Source organism: Gasterosteus aculeatus, chromosome 10 (genome assembly GCF_964276395.1).
Source record: "Gasterosteus aculeatus chromosome 10, fGasAcu3.hap1.1, whole genome shotgun sequence".
Lineage (NCBI taxonomy): Eukaryota > Metazoa > Chordata > Actinopteri > Perciformes > Gasterosteidae > Gasterosteus > Gasterosteus aculeatus.
The window spans coordinates 8,307,382-8,327,397 of record NC_135697.1 but is presented as its reverse complement, the minus strand read 5'-3'; the positions used below and the strand labels follow the sequence as shown (position 1 = coordinate 8,327,397).

The following is a 20,016-nucleotide window of genomic DNA, read 5'->3' as shown; positions in this document are numbered from 1 at the left end:
CTCTCCTCATCAGGGTCCATTCCAGGATTTGTTAAATGAGGTGTCACAGGAGGGGGTGGGGGTTGTGGGGGTGGGGAAGACAAGAACAAGAACCAGCCAGGGAAAACTGAAGGCAACCCTCCCCCTGCCCCTCATTGCTGACGCCATTACTACCTTTTTTCATTGTTAATCTACTACATCTGTTATTAGTTGGCATTTTGATCATTTTTCATCTCACTGCTACCAGTATACCGTATGGATCATTTCTGTCCTATGCATTGAGCGTATTGTAAATATTATATGTCCACTCCGTACACATGACATCTGTTGACATCCCAGGAGAGGGTTCCCTCTTCTGCCGCCCCCCTTCACCCCCCCACCCCCAAGTTTTTTCCTTCTTAGCCCTCCCTTTGCCAATGAGAGGGTGGTGGCACAGAGGACGTTGCATGGGTAAAGATTGTAAAGCCTTCCGAGGCCAATTTGGGGTTTTGGGCTATTCAAATGAAGTGGAATTGAAAGTCAAAATGTTCATGGCGGCTGCCTCGTGGACGTGTGCAAGAAGCCTCAGGCTTGGTATAGTGTATAGTGCTACATGTTCCTTCTAAAGGTCCCTCTGGTTGTTTAATAGGCGCTTATAATAGCACATCTGTTACGGGGAAGAGTGTGGGCGGGGCTTACAGTCCTAAATAGACAGGCCACGCCCTCAGGTCTGGTTGATCAGGGTTTCTGATTGATGTCATTCACGAGAGAGGAAAAGGATCTTGATCTTACAACAAACACAAGTAAGGCGGTATGTGCCAAACCCTCAAGACGGAATCGCATTACAGATAAACTCTGATTGGCAACGTGGACGGCTGATTTGTCTCTCGCTCCACAACCGTTAGCGCTGTGAATTTGCGTCGTCGGTCAAAAGGATTTCATTAGGAGCCGCTGGATACTCTGTATGTCACCGTGGTCCGCCATCAGCACCCTAATTTGACACGGACGTCAGCAGCTCCTCAACTGGTCCAGTCCGTTTTCTGTCATGTCAGCATTTTAACAGATGACACGGATGTGTCTGTTTCATCTCCACGGTCCAATCTGTCAGGAGGTGACCCAAAGGGGCATCTTGTTCACTGTCGATGACTGTAGGTGTCGCTGAGAAGAGGGTCTATTTTTTTGTTTTTCTCTTTTGAGCTTGTGATGTCAATTTTAAGCTGATTTGTTTGGAATGTTTCTTAATGTAGAACAGATGTACCTCCTCTGCCCTTGTTTGCCTGCTTCTTTGTTCCTTCATCTTTTGATGTTAAATCCATATTGAAGTAGTAATGCGTCAACTCAAAACAAGACACCGTGTTTAGATTTTTGTTGTTGTTTTTTTAAATCCAGGGCAAATATATTTTTTCAATACTAATCGCAACTAATTAAGAACTTTCAGACATTTTTGACGGCGATGCACTAGTGTGATCTTGTTCTTTTCAGGACATTTTATTAGTCCAACGTAAAGTCATCATTTTATAACCAAAAAAAAAAACGTTTGGAAAAAAAAGCGGCTTTTCCATTGAGTCAGTTTGTTATATTTGACTTCATGTGTCTCAAATATTTATATGGCTTTTGAACACCGCACTTTAAAATACAAATAGTCAAAAACAAGTGAATAAACCACTTTTTCCTTCTTTTTTTTTGATATGCAGCATTGAAATAATATAACCATGTGGTTTCCTGTCTGTCCGATGAGTAATCAAACGACATGATGTCCAAGAGCAAACCTATACACTTCTGATAAAAATCCTCTATATTAATCTGTCTGTTTTCATTGATACAAGATAAACTTCATGGTCACGCAAAGATCCGCTTTGTTTATTTGAAATCCAAACAACAAAACGGACTAAAATAATCCGTTTCAGATGGAACGGTTGAGTTAAGTATAAAACAATGTGCTCTTTGTGCCGCAATCGGTGGAACGTGGAGCTCAACTCTGTCGACATAACATCGAAGAACGCAGCGAGACACGCGAAGAAAGGCTAGAAAGAAGAAAGAAAGACTATCATTTTTCCCCGAACACGGCGAGGGGGGGATCCCTGATAGACGGGGAGGAAACAAGCGTAATTAATTTGACCGCCGTGTCATTTGAAACGTCATTAGCAGCGACAAATCATAAGACGGTTAAAAGATGAGAACAAAAATAAATGAAAGGGCCTTGTGGTTCATGGTAAGAATTAAATTGATGGTTGTCAGCGTGCATGAGCAGTGTGTGTGTTGCCAGGATATGGGTACATGCATATGCACCATATGCATGTGTGTGTGTGTGTGTGTGTGTGTGTGTGTGTGTGTGTGTGTGTGTGTGTGTGTGTGTGTGTGTGTGTGTGTGAGATTGGGGCAGGGAGAGTTAGTGAGTGGGCATTTGTGTGTAATCATGTGCGTCAGGCCGTCATGAATGGTGTGTTTGAGACAGAGCGGAGTGTGGAGTTCCTCGGGCTGGACCAAATTGGAAACAGAAAAACAAACATTCCCTAGGAACCCCTGCTCTGCAAACCCCCCCACCTCGGTCTGCCGGCTAGTTGCGCAGTTCAACCTGTCTGGGACAATGTAACGGTCTATAGCCGGACCGGACCACACACACTCGTGGCGGTTGGGGGGGGGTTGGAGCACAGGAGGAGTCGGCAGATCTCAGGCGTAATGACAGTTGGAAAAACAGACAGAAGACGCATATGAAAATGACTGAGGGCTCAGTGATGGATTGATGGGAAAGACGGCATGATGCCGGTGGTGTTGGGGGGGGGGGTTCTAGTTGGAGTGTTGACATTAGATTTGGAAATCCGAGTTGTTGCAGAGAGGGAAAACCGAGAGACAGGGAATGAAAAAAAAAAGGAAGAAAACAGATGAGTCGAGTGGAGAAACAAAGAAAAAAGAGCGTAAGGAGAAAAGCAGAAGGAGGGAAGGAGTGATTTAAGTAAATGAGTAAGCTGCCTGAGTCAGAGCTCCACGGGGAAAATCTTTGGAGCCACACTCACTCCTTATGCAAAAGAAAACTGCGCTCCCCTTTTTCTTTTACCGTTTAGAGCACCACCGCTGATTTTTCTAAATGATTTTGTGGTGATTTTTAGGTAATAACCGCAGGCCTGTGTGTCACGTGTGACGGGCGGGATTTCACGCTTTGTATCTTACATCCTGGAGAACTGATCACAATGAAGAGTGTGCACTTTGTGTTTATCTGGTGTTTTGCGTTGGGTCGGTGTAGCAGGGACATACCAGATGTTCCCAATGAGGACACCTAACAAGGTCACATTGGGTCTCAGAATAGGTTTCATCCCAGACGTCTACCGACTGTATTTATATCCTCAAAAACACGGTTTTAAGAGGGGAGGGACTCTTAAAATGACTCAGAATTTCAGCAGTGACTCACTATGTGCTTCACTTTTCATGGAAGCAATCTTTTTTTTTCCTTTTCAAACAGCATATATCCTCTTTCAAATAATGACGCGCTCCAGTTCTCAAACGGCTGGTGTGTTTGCTTGGACTATAGATAGAAAATAAAGTGAGACCTGGATGTGGATGTGGTGAAGGACCACAGTGAACCAGGTGAACCACTCAACAGGTATCCTGGAACAGTAAATACCACAGCGCTCACTTTGCTTGTGCTGTCTTGTTCAATTATACCCTGGAAACATAAAATAGTTCTGTCATGTCCAAGGAGGGACTGTATGATATGGACACTATTGGAATAACAAAGGTGATAAAACAGGGACCGACAAGTGTGTGTGTGTGTGTGTGTGTGTGTGTGTGTGTGTGTGTGTGTGTGTGTGTGTGTGTGTGTGTGTGTGTGTGTGTGTGTGTGTGTGTGTGTGTGTGTGTGTGTGTGTGTGTGTGTGTGTGTGTGTGTGTGTGTGTGTGAGAGACACACACACAAGTCTTTGAGACAAGTCTTTGACACACACACACACACACACGCGCGCTCTTGTCGGACTGACCCGAGGAAACGACTTTGTATAAATACAGACTCAGATTTAGATTTGCGGTGAGAGGGAGAGAGGTGAGCTGGATGGAAAGAAGAAGGGGTGGCAGAGGGAGGGAGGGGGTACAGACGCACAGGGTGTGGTGATTTTTGTGGTTGGGGCAACAAAAGGGGGAACTGAGAACTGGAGAGTCTTGACATTTAACACTAGAATCGCCGAATGAAGAAAACACAAATGTCACAGCTTCAGGAAATGTAATGTGCAGCGATGAATGTAATTACTCCTTCCCAGAAATTGCCTATCGATGACTGCTTTGTTCCGACTCATAAAGCAATCAATATTGAAATTGAGTGAGTAATAATTGTAGAAACGGGGAAAGAGTGTTGTAATTTGAAATAATTGCGTGTGATATCCTCAGTAGGGCTTTAGTGTCACACTGTCACTGGAAACAATATTTAAATCATTTTAATATGCTATTAACAATGTGCTCGTTTTGGGCTGCACCAACATCTTTGCCCCCCTTTCCTCCCACACGTATATTTAAGAGGTCACACACTTTTCAAATTCATTGCTGCTATAAATTGCAGATTCTTTTAGAGAAAAACATGATGCAAAAATAGAGAAGCTGCTTGAGGCTCTCCGCTGTCAATGGCTCGAAAGTTTTTGACGTTTTCCAATATATAATCATCGGCTCAGCTTTAACCAGGGGGCCTCAAAAAAAAACCTTCACATGCAGAGGACTTTGTCAGCTGTCAACTATGCCGATAAAAGAAAATTGGTACAATTAGAGAATTTGACTTGCTGGGGTCTCCGCAGGGCACTAAATATTTTCTCGTATCGTGCACCTTTGATCAGCCAGTCAATTTGGATGTCTGGACAAAATAGTTTCCTGTGCAACGTAAAATAGACACAATGTCTGGTATTCATACATGTTTCAGTAAATGCTGCATAACGTGCACTTCTAATGTTTCTGTCATCCATTCCAGGTTCTTACGGTGATGGTCGACACTGACAACCGCGACAGAGGACCTAAACCAGCACCCGAAAACGAACGGGGAAAAAGATTGGTCAGCGAGACGCATCGTACGTCTACGACACACGCGATCAGACTCTAAGCCGCGTTGCCCAGCTGTAAGGCGTTAAAGGAGCGGCGCCGGGCCAAAGGTCCCCAAACGCTTCTTAAACAAAAGTTCTAAGGCGCCCAAAAGGTTTTCGCTCCCAAGTTTCACGGACCTGTGTGGAGTTACGTCGACCCGATAAAGAAATGGAGGGATATTAGTTTGGGCCTCGACGCCTGTTTTCTGCTTCCCCATTAACTGCGTGGAGTACCGGGGGCCGGTGGCCGAACTGTTGGCCGCCGCTGGACGGCGCGGCGCGGAGCGGCCGGGGTCCAATCAGAGCGCTGCAGCAGAGCTGATGCCAAAGCCGGGAGTCAGCCATGATGTTTTTATAACCTGATGATCAGCAGAGGTAGGACAAAAAGGTCTTTATTCAGTCATTACTTGTGCACGAATCCCTCAACATTACAGTTCGTTTAATTTACTGTATATTTAGTATGAAGTAATTCAAACTAAATATTTATTATGGTACGCTTTTAAAGTACACGTCTGAATGCTTCAGTAATTAGTGGTGGGATTATATCCCTTTATTTGGATATATTACATCATACATCATTTTTGTACATACATCAATAATTGTTTTTATTAATTGATCATTATTTGAACATCTGTATTTGCTCTAACATTCTGACATTTAATAATTTAATACTTTTATTCATCATGTGAGAGTTTTTTTTTCAATTGAATTATTCAGGATTTATATTGAAAATATGAAAACAAAACGGCATGCGTGATTTTTGTTTGGATGAAAGATCAAAGTTGAATCTCTGCGTGGCTTCTCTAGATTAGCGCTGTTGCCTTTAGCGAGAATGGCAACGGGGTGGTGGGAATTCAACTGCTGATAAAATGTTTACGCGGAGCAACAATGTGGTGAGCAGTTCTATGAAAAGTTGCTCTTAGTCATCACTGTTAGAGGAAGTGACTGTGCGTTTGCTGCTTTACCCTCCACGCAAGGGTGGAAAGCGTGTGTGTGTGTTATTCATCGAGAAAGAGTTGAGGAATGGCTTCAACTTTACTGAGCAGTTGGCTGCAGCGTAACGCGGTTCAGCGAGCCTCATTAGCAGCACAGCTCATTAGTTCCTTACCCTCTTTAAAGTTGAGTGGCTGCATCTCGCTCAGCCGTCTGATCGGCGAGGTAAGATCACATGCGCAGGAGGCCAAGTCATTTCTACCAGCCGCGTCTCGTTAAGTGAACCTCCCTCACATAACTATGTCAAATTGTCACCTGCAAATACTGCAAACTTTTACTGCATGGGGGTAATGTTGATAAATATTAGCGGTGTCAACCTGTTAGATTAGTGATGAACCAGATGCCCCTTTGCCCCCGGCCATCGTTATTTGAATATAAAAAAAGGGATTCTAACTTTCATTCAGTTACGCTGTGTGTGGAAACATGCATGTGAGAGACGTGGTTTTTGTAGAAAAACGTATGATGTACTTGTACAAACCATACTTTGCTGGATCCAAAACATGTGCACGCACACACATGCGCGATATGTTTAGGACCGCTTTGACTTTTTTTCCCCCCTTGGTCAGCAGTTGCACCTACGCTGCACAACAAACTGCTGTGTTATCCTTCGACACCTGTGTCACCACATGCACACTGAGGCGCTCTCCCACTGTTTCCTCTCTCTTTTTCACTCAACCGCATTGTCCTTTTACTTATTTTCCTTCCTTCTCATACAGTTTTTACTGTAAAATAAAAATGAAGAATAAAATTGTCCAAAGTGAGGCTTTGGGATATTACTTCTGGAAAGAGATTGAGTTTTACAAATATATTCATAAAAGTCCATTTACTCTAATGCTATTCGCGTAGTGGCAGAAGTCACAAAGTTATATTTCTCCAAATCTCCTCAAATAAAGTGTGAGGCCAAAAAAATAATTGGAGAAAAATGTTTTCTTTGATCTAACCCTTTCAGGGGGATTCATTGGCTTACTTGCATGTGTGCTATTGATTTTTTGAAACTGCCTTATTTCTGTATTTAAACAGAGTTTTGGCGTATTTATTTAAAAAAAAATTATTGTTCTGTTATTTGTCTGCATAGTCTGAGTGTGTGGCACCAGCTACCTACGTAGAAGCGTGTGTGTTTGTGTGCGTTTTTCATTATGTGGCTTTGCTGGCTGATGTTGTTCAGCGGGGAAGATCGTCTTTGAGCAGCGTGATGCTTTTAGCTGTGGTCTGTTTGTGCGCGTCCCGCTGTGTCTACCCACATCTACAGTATGTGTGCATCCCTTCAACCGTGTATGGATGCATGTGCATACACGGCTGAAAGGATGCACTTAAACACACACGCGTCTTAGAAGGCTGAAGAATGCGGAGTAGAGACGATTCAGTCAAGTTTGACTTTCATGCTACACACAGAGACAGCTTTCAGTCTATAGTTGTGCGTGTGGGAAAGAAACAAATAGCCATTCATCATTGTGTCGAGAGGGCATTACATTTCTGTCCCTCAAACCCACTGACACAGCAGGTTTTCCCTCTTTGTCCGTCACATCCAAAAACAACTATTAATTCCAATTAGGGCTTATAAATTATGCCAACAAGGATTAATACAGGAGGTGTCACCAGATGCCATGGCAATTTATGACTTAATTTGTTGGTGTGTTAATGATCAGCTTGTTTAAAGGTCAGCGAATCAATCAAAAATCAAAGTGGTGTGTGTGTGTGTGTGTGTGTGTGTGTGTGTGTGTGTGTGTGTGTGTGTGTGTGTGTGTGTGTGTGTGTGTGTGTGTGTGTGTGTGTGTGTGTGTGTGTGTGTGTGTGTATGTGTGTGTGTCATGCCCCGGTGGGGCTCAATTCATATCGGGTGACGTTCCCTTCGTCCAGTTACAACGGATATACTCACACTGTCTCCAAGTTTGCACAAATCTTGCGTTGACCCAGCACACTCAACACAACTTGTCCATGCGATTCATTTCCACATCCAAAGTGAATACGAACAACAAATATATGCTGTTCAAAAAGTAGTACATGTAATACAGTGATTATGTGATTTGAAAAACAACACAACACTGTCCTTTTATGGAGAAGTTTCTCTCCAGCAAGTTGGCAGCTGAATATAATAATAATGAGAAATAATAATAATATGTATAGTAATTATAATATAATAATAATAATAATTAACAATAATTGATCTTGACCACTACATTCCTTTGAGCCTGCGGTCATGGCAACAGGAATTATTATTGTTATTATTTAGTTAAACGCCAGCTCCGTTTGTCCGTTGACACCCTCACAGTCAAAACCGGCACTCGCTGCTAAATTTTCCACCGCTGTTTCGAGCGGGCCTTTTTTCACTGTGGGTTTTCCTCAGGAAAGAAAAAATCCAATAGTCCGATAAAGAACAGTAACTAGGCAAAGCAGGAGTAATGGAGCCAACCTAGTTTTCAGAGCCTCCTCCCATTTATCTTTGTCTCTGGCTGTTTCTGCGTTTGAAGCAGAGTTGGGGTTAAAATCCATTATTCAGATTAGGTTAACAACTGACCACACAGCTAAAAGAAGCCCAGACGCACAACTATTGGTTCAGTGTTTCCGTGTCCTTGCTGTATCCTCCGAGCCTGTTTGTGGAAAAGCCCACAGCTCCGCCTGTGTATGTGGGTCTAAATGAGACTCCAACACTCTTAAGTAATGCTGCAAACTGAGTTTTGTGTTGTACCACAGCAGCACTCAAACCCTTGCCTGATCAAAGGAGTATAAGAGTCTCTATGTATGCTTTTGTGTGCTTTCCAAGCCGCAAGACCTGCGTGTGTGTGTCACTACTCGCTCCCACGATAACCAATGCTGCACCCATTCAGCGCCAAATCCCCTCTTTAGGGAGGTTTCCTCGTGTGCAAGGCTACCTTTTTGTGTGCATGAAGCTTGTGTGGGTGTGCAAAGATATGGGTGTGTGTGTGTGTTATGTTCAGTTTGGCTGCAACAGCGTCAGTGTGTTGTAGCCAAGTGAACAAGTGTTAACAAGCTCGGTGCAGACTGTATTTATTTAATCCATATGCTGGTGAACTATACAGCTGTGTGCGGCCTCTGGTATGTCTGGGAAGAGAAATCCCCCCACAGATACAGGCCCGTCTCAGAGGTAAAGTCACTGTGGCCAAGTCAGCTTAAATGTCACTGCCTATTTTGAAAAGGTTCCAGAATTTATTATTCAAAACAACAAACAAGCATTATCAACGGAATGGGAGGAAGTAATGTCACTAACGTCCATGGTTTAGATAAGGTAACTACTGAAATGAGCGTGCCAACTGTTGAGTTGATCATAGAGGTTTTTTTTGAGGGGGGTGAACATCAAACTCGCGTGCGGATGACCCTTTGTGGGGGACGACACTGTTACTGTTGTCCTATGTTTTAAACACTCCCCATGAACACACTGATGCCTCTAAAGACCCAACCCGACGTCGCTGTAATTGGAGCTGAGGCGTGACGAACACCGACACGGCGCCGCTGGAGGCCCGGGCTGTGTTGTGCGCGCAGGTCTGGCTGGAGGGAAGGGAGGCAGGGAGAAGCGGAAGCTGGAGTGCGAGGGGGCAGACAGTTTGACCCCGCTGCAGTGAAGCCCAAAGGGACTCTGGTGCTAGCTCTGACAAACACTGGCGCTTTTGTCCACGGGGACGGCCAACGTCAACACAGAATGCTTTTACACGGGATGGACGCTTTCTCGCCATTACCCGCCCTCATGGCTCGTCAGTGAAGCATCCGTGGTCTGTGTACCTTTTTTTTTTTTAGTTTGTTTATTAGATTTATTCCAAAGGGTCAGAAACGGGAAAACCACCCGGACTCTCGCTCCTTGCTGATGGAAAGCTGCTTTACCGACAGGAGGGCCGGCGGCTGCTCCGAAAGATGTGCCGTAGCTCGAATTCAGGCTTGGCAGACCCCACTGTGTGGGGGTCTGATCTCAGAGTTTCAGCAATTTGGATTTGTCTTGAGCGGTTTGTATTGCATGGAGGCAGCAGAAGAGGTTAAATGCTGACCACGTGGCTGCATCAATGCTGATTTGCCTTCGCCGGCAGTACTCTCTTTCTCCATCCACTCGTCTGACATTGGAGGACATGGAGTTTGGCCGCGGATCAGCCAGCTGCTAATTATACATGCACAGCGGCTGTTATGGGCAACCTCACGTTCTACAACGTGTCGTCAGAATCTATGCAGATGTATGTGAGCCGCAGTCCCCTGCTGAGGAGACGCAACAAAGACAGGAAGCGCCCCGGGCGGCCGCTGGTCATCGGCAGCCAGATCGGCAGCACCAGCTCGGCTAACCCGGGGCGATAAAGACGGCGGCCGCTGGGAGCGGATAGGCTAGTGGCTAGCGGTGGTGATGCAGCGGAGCGGGCCAGAACAATACAAACAGAGCAGCTGGGGGCGGACAGATGGTTCCAACCGGTGGGCTTCTCTCAGATCCAGGTGCCCGCCGAAGCCAAATGTGAGCGAGGCAGCCACGACACCGCGGTGAGATTCACAGCACGGCGCCACGTGTCCTCAGTGTTTTGGCGCGCAGGGAGCACTGATGTGTGTGTGTGTGTGTGTGTGTGTGTGTGTGTGTGTAGAACAATGCAGGGACAAAGTGGTCCTCAAAGGTTATAAAAAGAAAAGGTAAATATGCATTGCACCTCTTCTAATAGATTAACAATGTTTGCAATAAGACATTTTAACGGTATTTTCTGTACCTGCATGTTTTTGCCATCAGCCATGTAGTTACATGCTAAATAAAATGGTACAGATATCGGCTTGTGTACAGAAGAACGTACACAAGCCGATATCTAGTTCCTTACGTCTTGAGAGAGGAAGTTTAGCTCTCGCTGAGATGATGACTCAGTGCTGCTCTCCTTCTCTGCATTGTGTCTTACAGAAGTCACTTATTGGGTCTTAATGAATGACGGCTGAGTAAGCCGACCTGGAAATTTGGACGTTCTCGCTGCTTTGAGTCACTCGGATATGTTTGACTGCAACAACAAACACTGTTGAATTTGACTCCTGAATCCTTTCAAGGCCAATTGTCAGTAATGGAACTTGCATCATTCCATATTGTTTTTGAATATTGGCAGACCTGCTTTGTTTTTGCTTACAAGGAGGAAAAGGGACTTTGAGAACCTCTCCCGAGAAGTAGACTTAAATACCTTCCCGGATAATACGGCTGTGACTAAAAGACTGAATACGAATGTAATAAATAAAAAAGTACTTGAGCATTGGCCATATTCCATACGCTAAGAAAGACTGCACTGACGTTAACTGAGAGTAAGAGGAGGGAAGAGCGGTAAAAGACTGGCGGCATCAGGTTCATGTTCTGATGATCTCCAGCCAGGCTTAATAAGGAGGTGTTCCTGCTTTGTTTATTTAAGATCTTCTGAAGTTTGGCATGTGATTCTGTGCCAGAAGTGCTGCCGTTAAAGTTGTCACGTAGTTCAATTTGAAGAAAAGCTCCTATATACAGGATTCAGAGGAGGAATATAGCAGTGATCTATTTGCCATGTATAGACATATTCGGACATCAGCTCCGCCCCTTGTTTGTCTCGCTGATTTCATTTGAGACTCGGTGATGATACAGTCCATGTGAGCTAAAGCGAGATGCTACTAGCACTACGGGAATCCGTCGACGTACTATAAGCGTCACCGTGGCAGACCACTGCAGATCTCTGATCCGAGACACATTTTCCACCTACTGTAAGAGTCACATCGTGCGTACAAATGCTTCATTTTGGCAGAGCTACAGGAGGTTCTCATAGAGTTGCTATTTGACTTACTTTTCATTTGGGCTGTTTTGAAGGCAACATTGTCTGAAGCCAAGCAAATGAAATATTAGCAGTTCTATTAGCCAACGCAACTGCTTGTATTCCTAAAGACATCTGCCCGAGTTGCTTAATGGAACAGATTTACCACCGTTGGAATATTAAGTTGAATACCTACTTTTAGACTGGGGAAAATAACTAACCCCTCTAATGGATAAGTGCCCTAGAATGCTTAATGCTGAGCCGCTGCGTGTTTGTGTGTGTGTTTGAACAAATGTGTGTGTGTGTGTGTGTGTGTGGTAATCTCCATGGCAGGTTTCTTGCCATTAGTGCACCACTGAACAAGGCAGCAATTCATTCAGCAGGTTTAACTGTCCGTTGTGTGTGTGTGTGTGTGTGTGTGTGTGTGGGGGGGGGGGGGGGGCAGGTTTCTAAGTGCAGAGTGTGTGTTGTTTTAGAGAATTGTTTCCGTGCGCCTGTCTGCACCATATGGCCCAATGTGGAAAAGGGCCCCTTTAGGGGTCTGTGTGTATGGGAATATATATATTTATATACGTGTGTGAGAGAGAATATATGCATTGGTCTGTATGTGTGTGCATGTGTGTGCGTAAGTGTACAGCGGTCTGGTCTGCCCAGAGTGAAGCTGTAAAAACAAAAATGTCTCGAGATGTGGAGGGAAAAAAAGAGACGACATAGCAGTAGGGATGTCAAATAACACACCGTTATCTCACACTAATATGCCTACACACACACACACACACACACACACACAGTCACCGTACTGTAGTTCTTTTTATGTTATTTGATATATTTCGTTTTTCTCCTGTTCTTTTTTGTTTCTTGTGATTTTTCTTTTGCCGGTGTCTTGCTGTGTTACTCCAATAAGTTTCTGCTTTTACTTAAATGAGGATTTTTTTTTTTTTAGCAATCATTTTCTTGTCATTGGCGTCGTTCTCAAATTGGGGATAATATGATCACTTTAATTTCCTTTCAATTAATCAATTTCTTTTCTCCCGTTTTTAATTTGTCTGTTATGCTTTCGCTCGTTGTTTATTTAGTCAATTCGGCGTAAACCTCGTGGCTGTGGTAACGACTTACATGCATCCTTGAAAGTCCATGCATGTGCAGCGTACACCGTATCCTCAAAAATAAGCACATTCTTGCAAGGATGTTCACAGGTTTACACATTTGAGAGCGCCTTACAAAATCTGCAAGCATTGACATTGTCGCATGAATCGGGTAAGATTTGATTCATGAGTTAGTGCCGGAGATAATCGCTCATTTGCACTAAAACAAAAAGCCGATTAGATTAAGGTGTGATTTCTGCAAATAATTCTTGCTGGCCTTTTCTGCAACATGTAAGGAAGACCCTCACTTTTTATTCAGAAATATCTCAACACAATCAAGTTAGAAAGAAGAAGAAGAGATGAACGTTGCTGTCTGAATGACACATGAGCTCCTGTTAACTTCTAGGGAAGGATTTAGAGCCTGATTCACGTTTGCTCTCTGGGTCAAATATGATGAAATCGGCAACCATTCCACACATTTCTTTTCCCAACCGCAGTGCAGATGTAATACCTACTGGCATGATCTGCACCTCAGACCAACGCATCGCAGAAATGGCGGCTCAGTATTTTAGTATTAGTATTCTTGTTTGTAGTAAATGGGACCTTTTACGAGATTTGTTGAAAATAAAAAAGTTCCGCCTCGAGAAAGGGAGGAGTAAGCTCCGTTCACTTTGAAATAACTCTGGTTCATTTCTAATTCCCGTATCATCAACCATCATGTGGTTTTTGAGCAGCCTTCAATGATACGTTGCAAAATTTGACCATTTTCATTATGGACATGATGCAATAATAACTGTAACAAAAGAGACAACTCCACCCCCTGCATTCAAAAGGAAGTTCATGAGATTGTAGCCGTGGGTGAAAACACTGTTTTCCACTTGGAATACTTTTTGTCAGGCTCCGTAAGTATTGGTGAACTTAAAGTTTATACTGCCTGCCTGTCCGCACGAAGCCCCGGAGTGACGCAGGTCTGTCCGTTCAAACTTCCTCTACACCGGGCAACGCATGAAGGATTCCATAAGGAGATGCATAGCTTTAAGGTGCTTAGTTCCACTAAGCTTTATTGATGACTGGAGTCCTGCTGACTGCTGTCTCTCCTGCGAGTTCTCCTGGTGTGAACTCTGCTTTAATCTCTCTCTCGCTCTCTCTCTGGTATCTTGATATGGTCTGTGTTCTGCTATGACTTTTAAACATTTACATTTCTGCTTTCAAGTGCTGTTTATATATGGCTCTTATCTGCTATCTAACACACACGCGTGCACGCACACACACACACACACACACACAGGGGAACATTCAGACAGGGACGGACTGTGAATCAAACCGTAGGTCGTCCTGACAGCAACGCCGTTGCTATGTCCATAATAGGACAGGAGGAGAGAGAAGAGAGGAAGGCCGTAGGAGAAAAGAGTGCCACATAGACAGAAGGAGGGGGAGGCAATCATTTGCCACCAGAGTGTTGTGTGGTGAGGTGAGGCTTGGCACTTTGGTGACTTTAGCTCACAGGCTGATTGTCCATTGATCCACTGAAGTGAAATTACCCCCTTGGATCGTAGCCTTCGCTTCAGAACAGCACCCCTGGGAGTTGCTCAAGGACACTTTAGCAGGAAGGATTCTTGCAGTCACAGGGGAGATGACTTGGCCTTCTGGTTGAAGGATGCTGTAGTCTGTAGTTTACTCTGCTACCTTGTCCCGGTATCCTTGGCTTGTGTGCTTGAACGCCGGCATAAGTCTGAAAGAACGCCTCTGGGACAGGTGGCTGCACCTTCCTTTTCATTCAATAGGACAAGAGAGAGAGGAAAGGCTTCCAGAGCTCTGCACTATGCATACACGGGTGGTTAAATAAGAAATCCCATTATACTCTGCATGGATCTACCTTGGAGGCTTGTTGAGAGGAACCTGACTTTTCTGTGGACCAAACAATCGGCACCGAGGCAGTGATCGCAGCTGAATGCCAACGTCAGATTGCTAACATGCTGACAATGACAAAGCCACCCTGCTGTGTATGATGTCCATCATGTTCCCTCTCTGAGTTTAGTATGTTAACCTGCTGACATTTAACAATTGGTGATGAACGCAAAGTACAGCATAGGTTTGTGGGACAAATAGTGTGTGTTGACCAGAAGGTGGCGCAGGATGAAAAATCAGCATTTATTTTATTTTTTTCCCAAATCGAGAACTACTTTGGGTTAAGTTAAATAAGTCTTTACTGGCTCCAGCACAGCTGATTTCGACCTCTGACTTTCCTTTTTACTCTACCATAAGATGAAGGCCATTTCTATTGCAGAGATCAGTGGAGAATAACATCCGATAGGACGGCTTTTCATTTTATCACCTACCGAAGTGTTGCCAAATGGCTAAAAATCAACAATATATTTGTTGTTAACTCTGTTTGACAGCCCTAGTCCGTTTCTTTTATTGAGGATGGTTGAATTGATGGCTTCAGGGAGAGGGGTTTGCAGGATGAAAGAGGAGAGATGGCTCAAGGCGAGCAAGAGCGTCTGAAAGAGCCTCCTTGAAGTGGAATTTTGATGGAAGTAAAACGGTGCATTTGGGCCGGTTAGATAGCAACCGGATCGTCCTTGACCACATGAAAGTACAGCTGTTAATGTGCCCCAAAGTGGCATCCAAACGGCCAAAACATTTCCAGAGAGGTGGTCAGGGCCGCGCCGTGACCACACTGAACACACGTTCCCTTGGATTCACCGTCCACACACAGCAGCTCCGTAGGCTGGCGGGGATGCGCGGGTCGACACACAGCGCACTGGAAAACATCTGGTCTAGGTCCTGGTCTTCGTAGAGTCCCACTTTGTCGAGCCGGAATGTCAACGGGGATGCTGAGGACATATTGTAATACTGGGTGTGTATGTAACCTGCTTAAATATTTAGATACATTCTGGATACAGGGAGATTTGCGATGCTACGTTTGAAGAGGGCAAGAGCGGAAGGAAGTGACACATAGGTGCAAAGAATCGGATCCCTGCTCCTGTCAAACACTGACTTTCTCTTTTACAGTGTCTCAAACATTTGCACATTTTACACACACACACACACACACACACACACACACACGCCATAATTGAAGACTTCTTGTCTGCTTATCTCTCCAGAGATTCTAAGTAAAGATACAAGGAGTGTGTGTATGTGTCCCTGTGTGTCTGATTGTTATCACATTCTTTGACTAAGAGCTGCTTTTAAGGCAATGAATTCCCCTCTCGTCCTTTTTCTGTCCCTCCCCTTTCTTCACGTTTTAGCTGTTTGTCTCAATGCCTCTTCTTGTGTTCTAATCTCGCTCTGCGTGTGTTGTATGCATGTTGCTCTCTCCGTGTTGCACTGTGTGTGTTGCTGTGTGTGTTGCTCTGTATGTAGCTCCCTGTGTGTTGCGCTCTGTGTGTTGCGCTCTGTGTGTTGCTCTGTGTGTAGCTCCCTGTGTGTTGCACTGTGTGTGTTGCACTGTGTGTGTTGCACTGTGTGTGTTGCTCTGTGTGTAGCTCCCTGTGTGTAGCTCCCTGTGTGTTGCACTGTGTGTGTTGCTCTGTGTGTAGCTCCCTGTGTGTTGCACTGTGTGTGTTGCATTTTGTGTAGCTCTGTGTGTAGCTCCCTGTGTGTTGCTCTGTGTGTTGCTCTCCTGCTCTGTGTGACACTGCCTGCAGGTCTGTCATTCAAACCTTCTTTCTCTTCCACACTCAGTTTGTATTACATCTTAGTGTAAATTTACGTCCACCTGCAGAGTTGCAGGTTCAGTGTGGGTAACTTTGTGTGGTGGGGGGGCAACAAGGTTTGATGGGTTGAGAGATTATACTTTATATGACAGGCTTCACATTTGACAGCTAGTCAAGCCTGTTGCAGGTGTGGTTCCCATGTTAGGGGAATACAGGCTTTTCACTTCCTTTGAACTTGCAGAGTTCTTATTTTTTTCATGGGTGGTCTGTTACGTTTGCCTCGTCCATCACTGATGCATAATACCGCAGACGCAATCATTCACTACAGACAACCGGTAGTGATTGATGGAGATATTAAAGGCAGATGGAGGAGTTGTACCACTGGCTAATTGCCCCATTGATGTACAATTGACGTTTGACACTGTGGACATGTATTGTTTTGCACAGCAAAGGTATGCAGTTTTTCTTTGATCATTCCTCTATGGCGTCGATCAGACAGTGATTGGAGAGAAGACTAAAAAAAGATTGAAAGACAGTGAAGTCCGAGGGTGGGGCTGGGTGATATAATGAAAGGATTTAGGGTGCAGTTAGATCGGTTTAAGCACTGAACATTGTGTGTTTGTGCGTGCCTATGCTTGTATGTGTGTGTTTTTAAGGGTGTACCAGCAGTTAGATGGGCGTGAGAACTAAATATGACATGCCTATCTGCTTGTTACTGATCCACACCCGAATCTCTGGTAAATCCTTGACCTACATAATATGTTCTGATCTAGTTGAGGTAGCATGACTTATCCTCTGCACGCCTTCAAAGAGGCTGATAAGCTCCCACACAACAGGCCAGCTACGCTGCGTTAAGGTTGGCCTTTTATAGCTTTCTTTTTACAAATGGGACCACAACATTTATTTTGAGGGCCTGGCGAACACAATTTGGGATATTAGAAAACAAAGCCACCCAAGACGAATTATTGCTCAATACTCTGAATGCTATTATCAGTCTTTTCTCTCCAGATGTTTTAGTTTTTGCAGCTAACAGGCATTCTATGTTGCTGCCTGTTTATATTCCACAATCCTTGTACTATATTTGACAGGTTAGGTCGATGTACATGAGTATTAAGAGAAGGTCCAGTGGTAATGTGGAGAAATGGTTATCAGCATTGCTGTTCTTTTTAAAGATTCCACGCTGCACCAGTGATACATGATGCAATGTGCTTGGACAAGGGTGATGCAGCGTCGCGTCTGCCCTCGGGTGGGAACACGGCGAAAAACCCAACTGATGTAAGAATTTCCTCATCAGGTGTTTACAGCGGCGCTCTGCTCACGTTCCGCTGCTGGCTCTGTTCCTCAGTTATTTATTTATATATATTTATTATGTCCTCAGTTATTACCCAGAGTGCATTGCAGAGGGGATGCCAGCGCATGCTCCTTTATGGACTATTGAGGGTTAATAACGTTCTGTCGATATTTCAGTTGGAGGACCCGTGTCAACAGTCCCTGAATAACTGCTACCTTCATTACAAAGGCCTCTGCTCCCCGGCCCCCTCTAGAATCACCCAGAGACGGATAATCACGGGGGATCGATTTCAGTTCATCACGTTGAGAATGCAGAATAAGATCAAATCAGGTCAACGTACGTTGCGGTCACCACCTCTCTCTGTGTGTGGGTGTGTGTGTGTATAAATGACTGTGCAGTTTGATGGAGGCTGCAGTAACTCACTGATTTCAGGTAAACTTGATATGTGTGATTGGCAGCTCGTGTATATATAGAAAACGTATTGCATGACATTATTTGTTTGATTTTACAGTATGCCTTCAAACAATCCTAATAATAAACTATCAAAAGCCATCTATATGTGGAGAGTATTTGATGTACTACTGCTTCTGCATTGTCAAATGTGAATCGGCTCCATAAGTGAGTAGGCAATTCTTTATTCCCTGCTGGTAAAAGTCACCTTGGGTGGAAATGTCAGACGTGTTCGGCTCTGTGGATGAAACGGAGCTCCGTGTCCCGGCTTTAGAGGAATTCTCACTACACGACCGCATTACGTCTCCCATACGTGTACATGTACATAGGTGGGGTGAAAACACTCTCCTAAAATGAAAATACTCGTGCACAGAGTACTGTGATGTACGAACATGGAGGATTTAAAAAACAGACCATCCAGCTTTGTGTGTTCACGTGTTCGCTTGCAGCCTCGTCATTCATTTAGAAACTGCTGTTTATTTACAAAACTCCATCATCTGAAAATAAAGTTTTTTACGGAGTCCCTGTTTGTGTGCGTGACACTATATACGTGTGTTAAGGAGCTTTCCGATGTCGCAACCACTTGCAACTTCCCCTAGCACAGGAAAGTTGTGCGTGCGCGCATGCGTGCGGAGATGAGGAGGAGCAAGAGGGGCTGTAAACCATTAGAGATGGATGTGAACTCACGAAAGCCAGAGGAGAACCATCACCGCTCCACCGGGCAACAAAATAGCGGATTTAATTGGGAGAGAAAGAGAAAATATTTTCTCTCTAAATGTGTCGTGGTATCACCAACTTTCTGTTGTACGATGGATGGGCTGAAAACGTGACATAATAAATAACACCAATAATTTAAACTCCTTCAGATTTCACCTGACAGAGTAACCCTGTTGTAGTCTGTCTGCGACCAGCCGTAGATTATATATATATATATATATATATATATATATATATATATATATATATAAAATGAATACATGATTCTTCTGTTTTGTTATTTCTCTAATGTTTCTAGTTAATTTCATCCCAGCCAAAATAAATATTGTTCAGTCTGTCTTATTGAAACTAGTCTTGATTGTTTTAAATCAGAATGATCTTCTGCAGTAATTGTCTTGGAGCTGGTGGTCTTCAGTGCCACTGTCGCCCCTCTGGGCCAAAAGTCTCATAACCATCCGCTCCCTGTCTATTTGTGTGTGTGTGTGTGTGTGTGTGTATTTGTTGGTTGTTATGCAGGATAGAGGAAATGAAAGCTCAGACTGAGCCTCAAGGCTTTCTAAACCGTCTGTGTCCTTCACGTGCATGTGTGTGTCTGAGGCTGAGCACATCTGCTCCCATGCAAAAGTTTGGGTGAAAAGACTAGTTAGTGACAAAAATGAGGACAGAATACACTCAAGTTGTGTCTCTGCAATACTCACACATGCACACAAATCCAAATACACACACACACACACACACACACACACACGCGCGTGCATTCGAAGTGATTGAATCTCAGATTTTTTTTATTATGAAATTCTAAGAAGTGCTGCCACCTCCTTCCCGTTTTTTGTTCTTGTTAGTGTGTCTTTGTCTTCTAACTATTTTTATAAGCTTAAGAACACTCACACACGCACAGGGATAACCATTTTGCAGCACTTTCCATTAACGCTTGCCTGTGGGATGTTAACCTCCAAGCTCTGTCCAGTAAACGTGACTGTTGGGTTAAAGTAAATCATTGCGTAGTCTTCCTTTTTTTTTAGTATGAAAGCAAATATTTGAATAAAAATGCAATTGTTCATTTTATAAACATTTGAGTTG

The 20,016-nt window shown here is 44.2% G+C and overlaps 1 protein-coding gene across 8 annotated transcripts in view; it reads left to right on the top strand.

Annotated features, from left to right (window-relative positions):
* Positions 1-20,016, top strand: part of trps1 (trichorhinophalangeal syndrome I) — an 88,372-nt gene that overhangs the window by 12,346 nt on the left and 56,010 nt on the right. For 7 of the 8 annotated variants that reach the window (XM_078081432.1, XM_078081431.1, XM_078081435.1 and 4 more), the window contains one exon: positions 4,901-5,384. In XM_078081432.1, the coding sequence (XP_077937558.1) occupies positions 5,372-5,384 (13 nt within the window). In that variant the 5' untranslated portion in view covers positions 4,901-5,371. Of the gene's footprint in view, positions 1-4,900; positions 5,398-20,016 lie in introns of all 8 variants that reach the window. The other variant, XM_078081434.1, reaches the window with a different exon arrangement.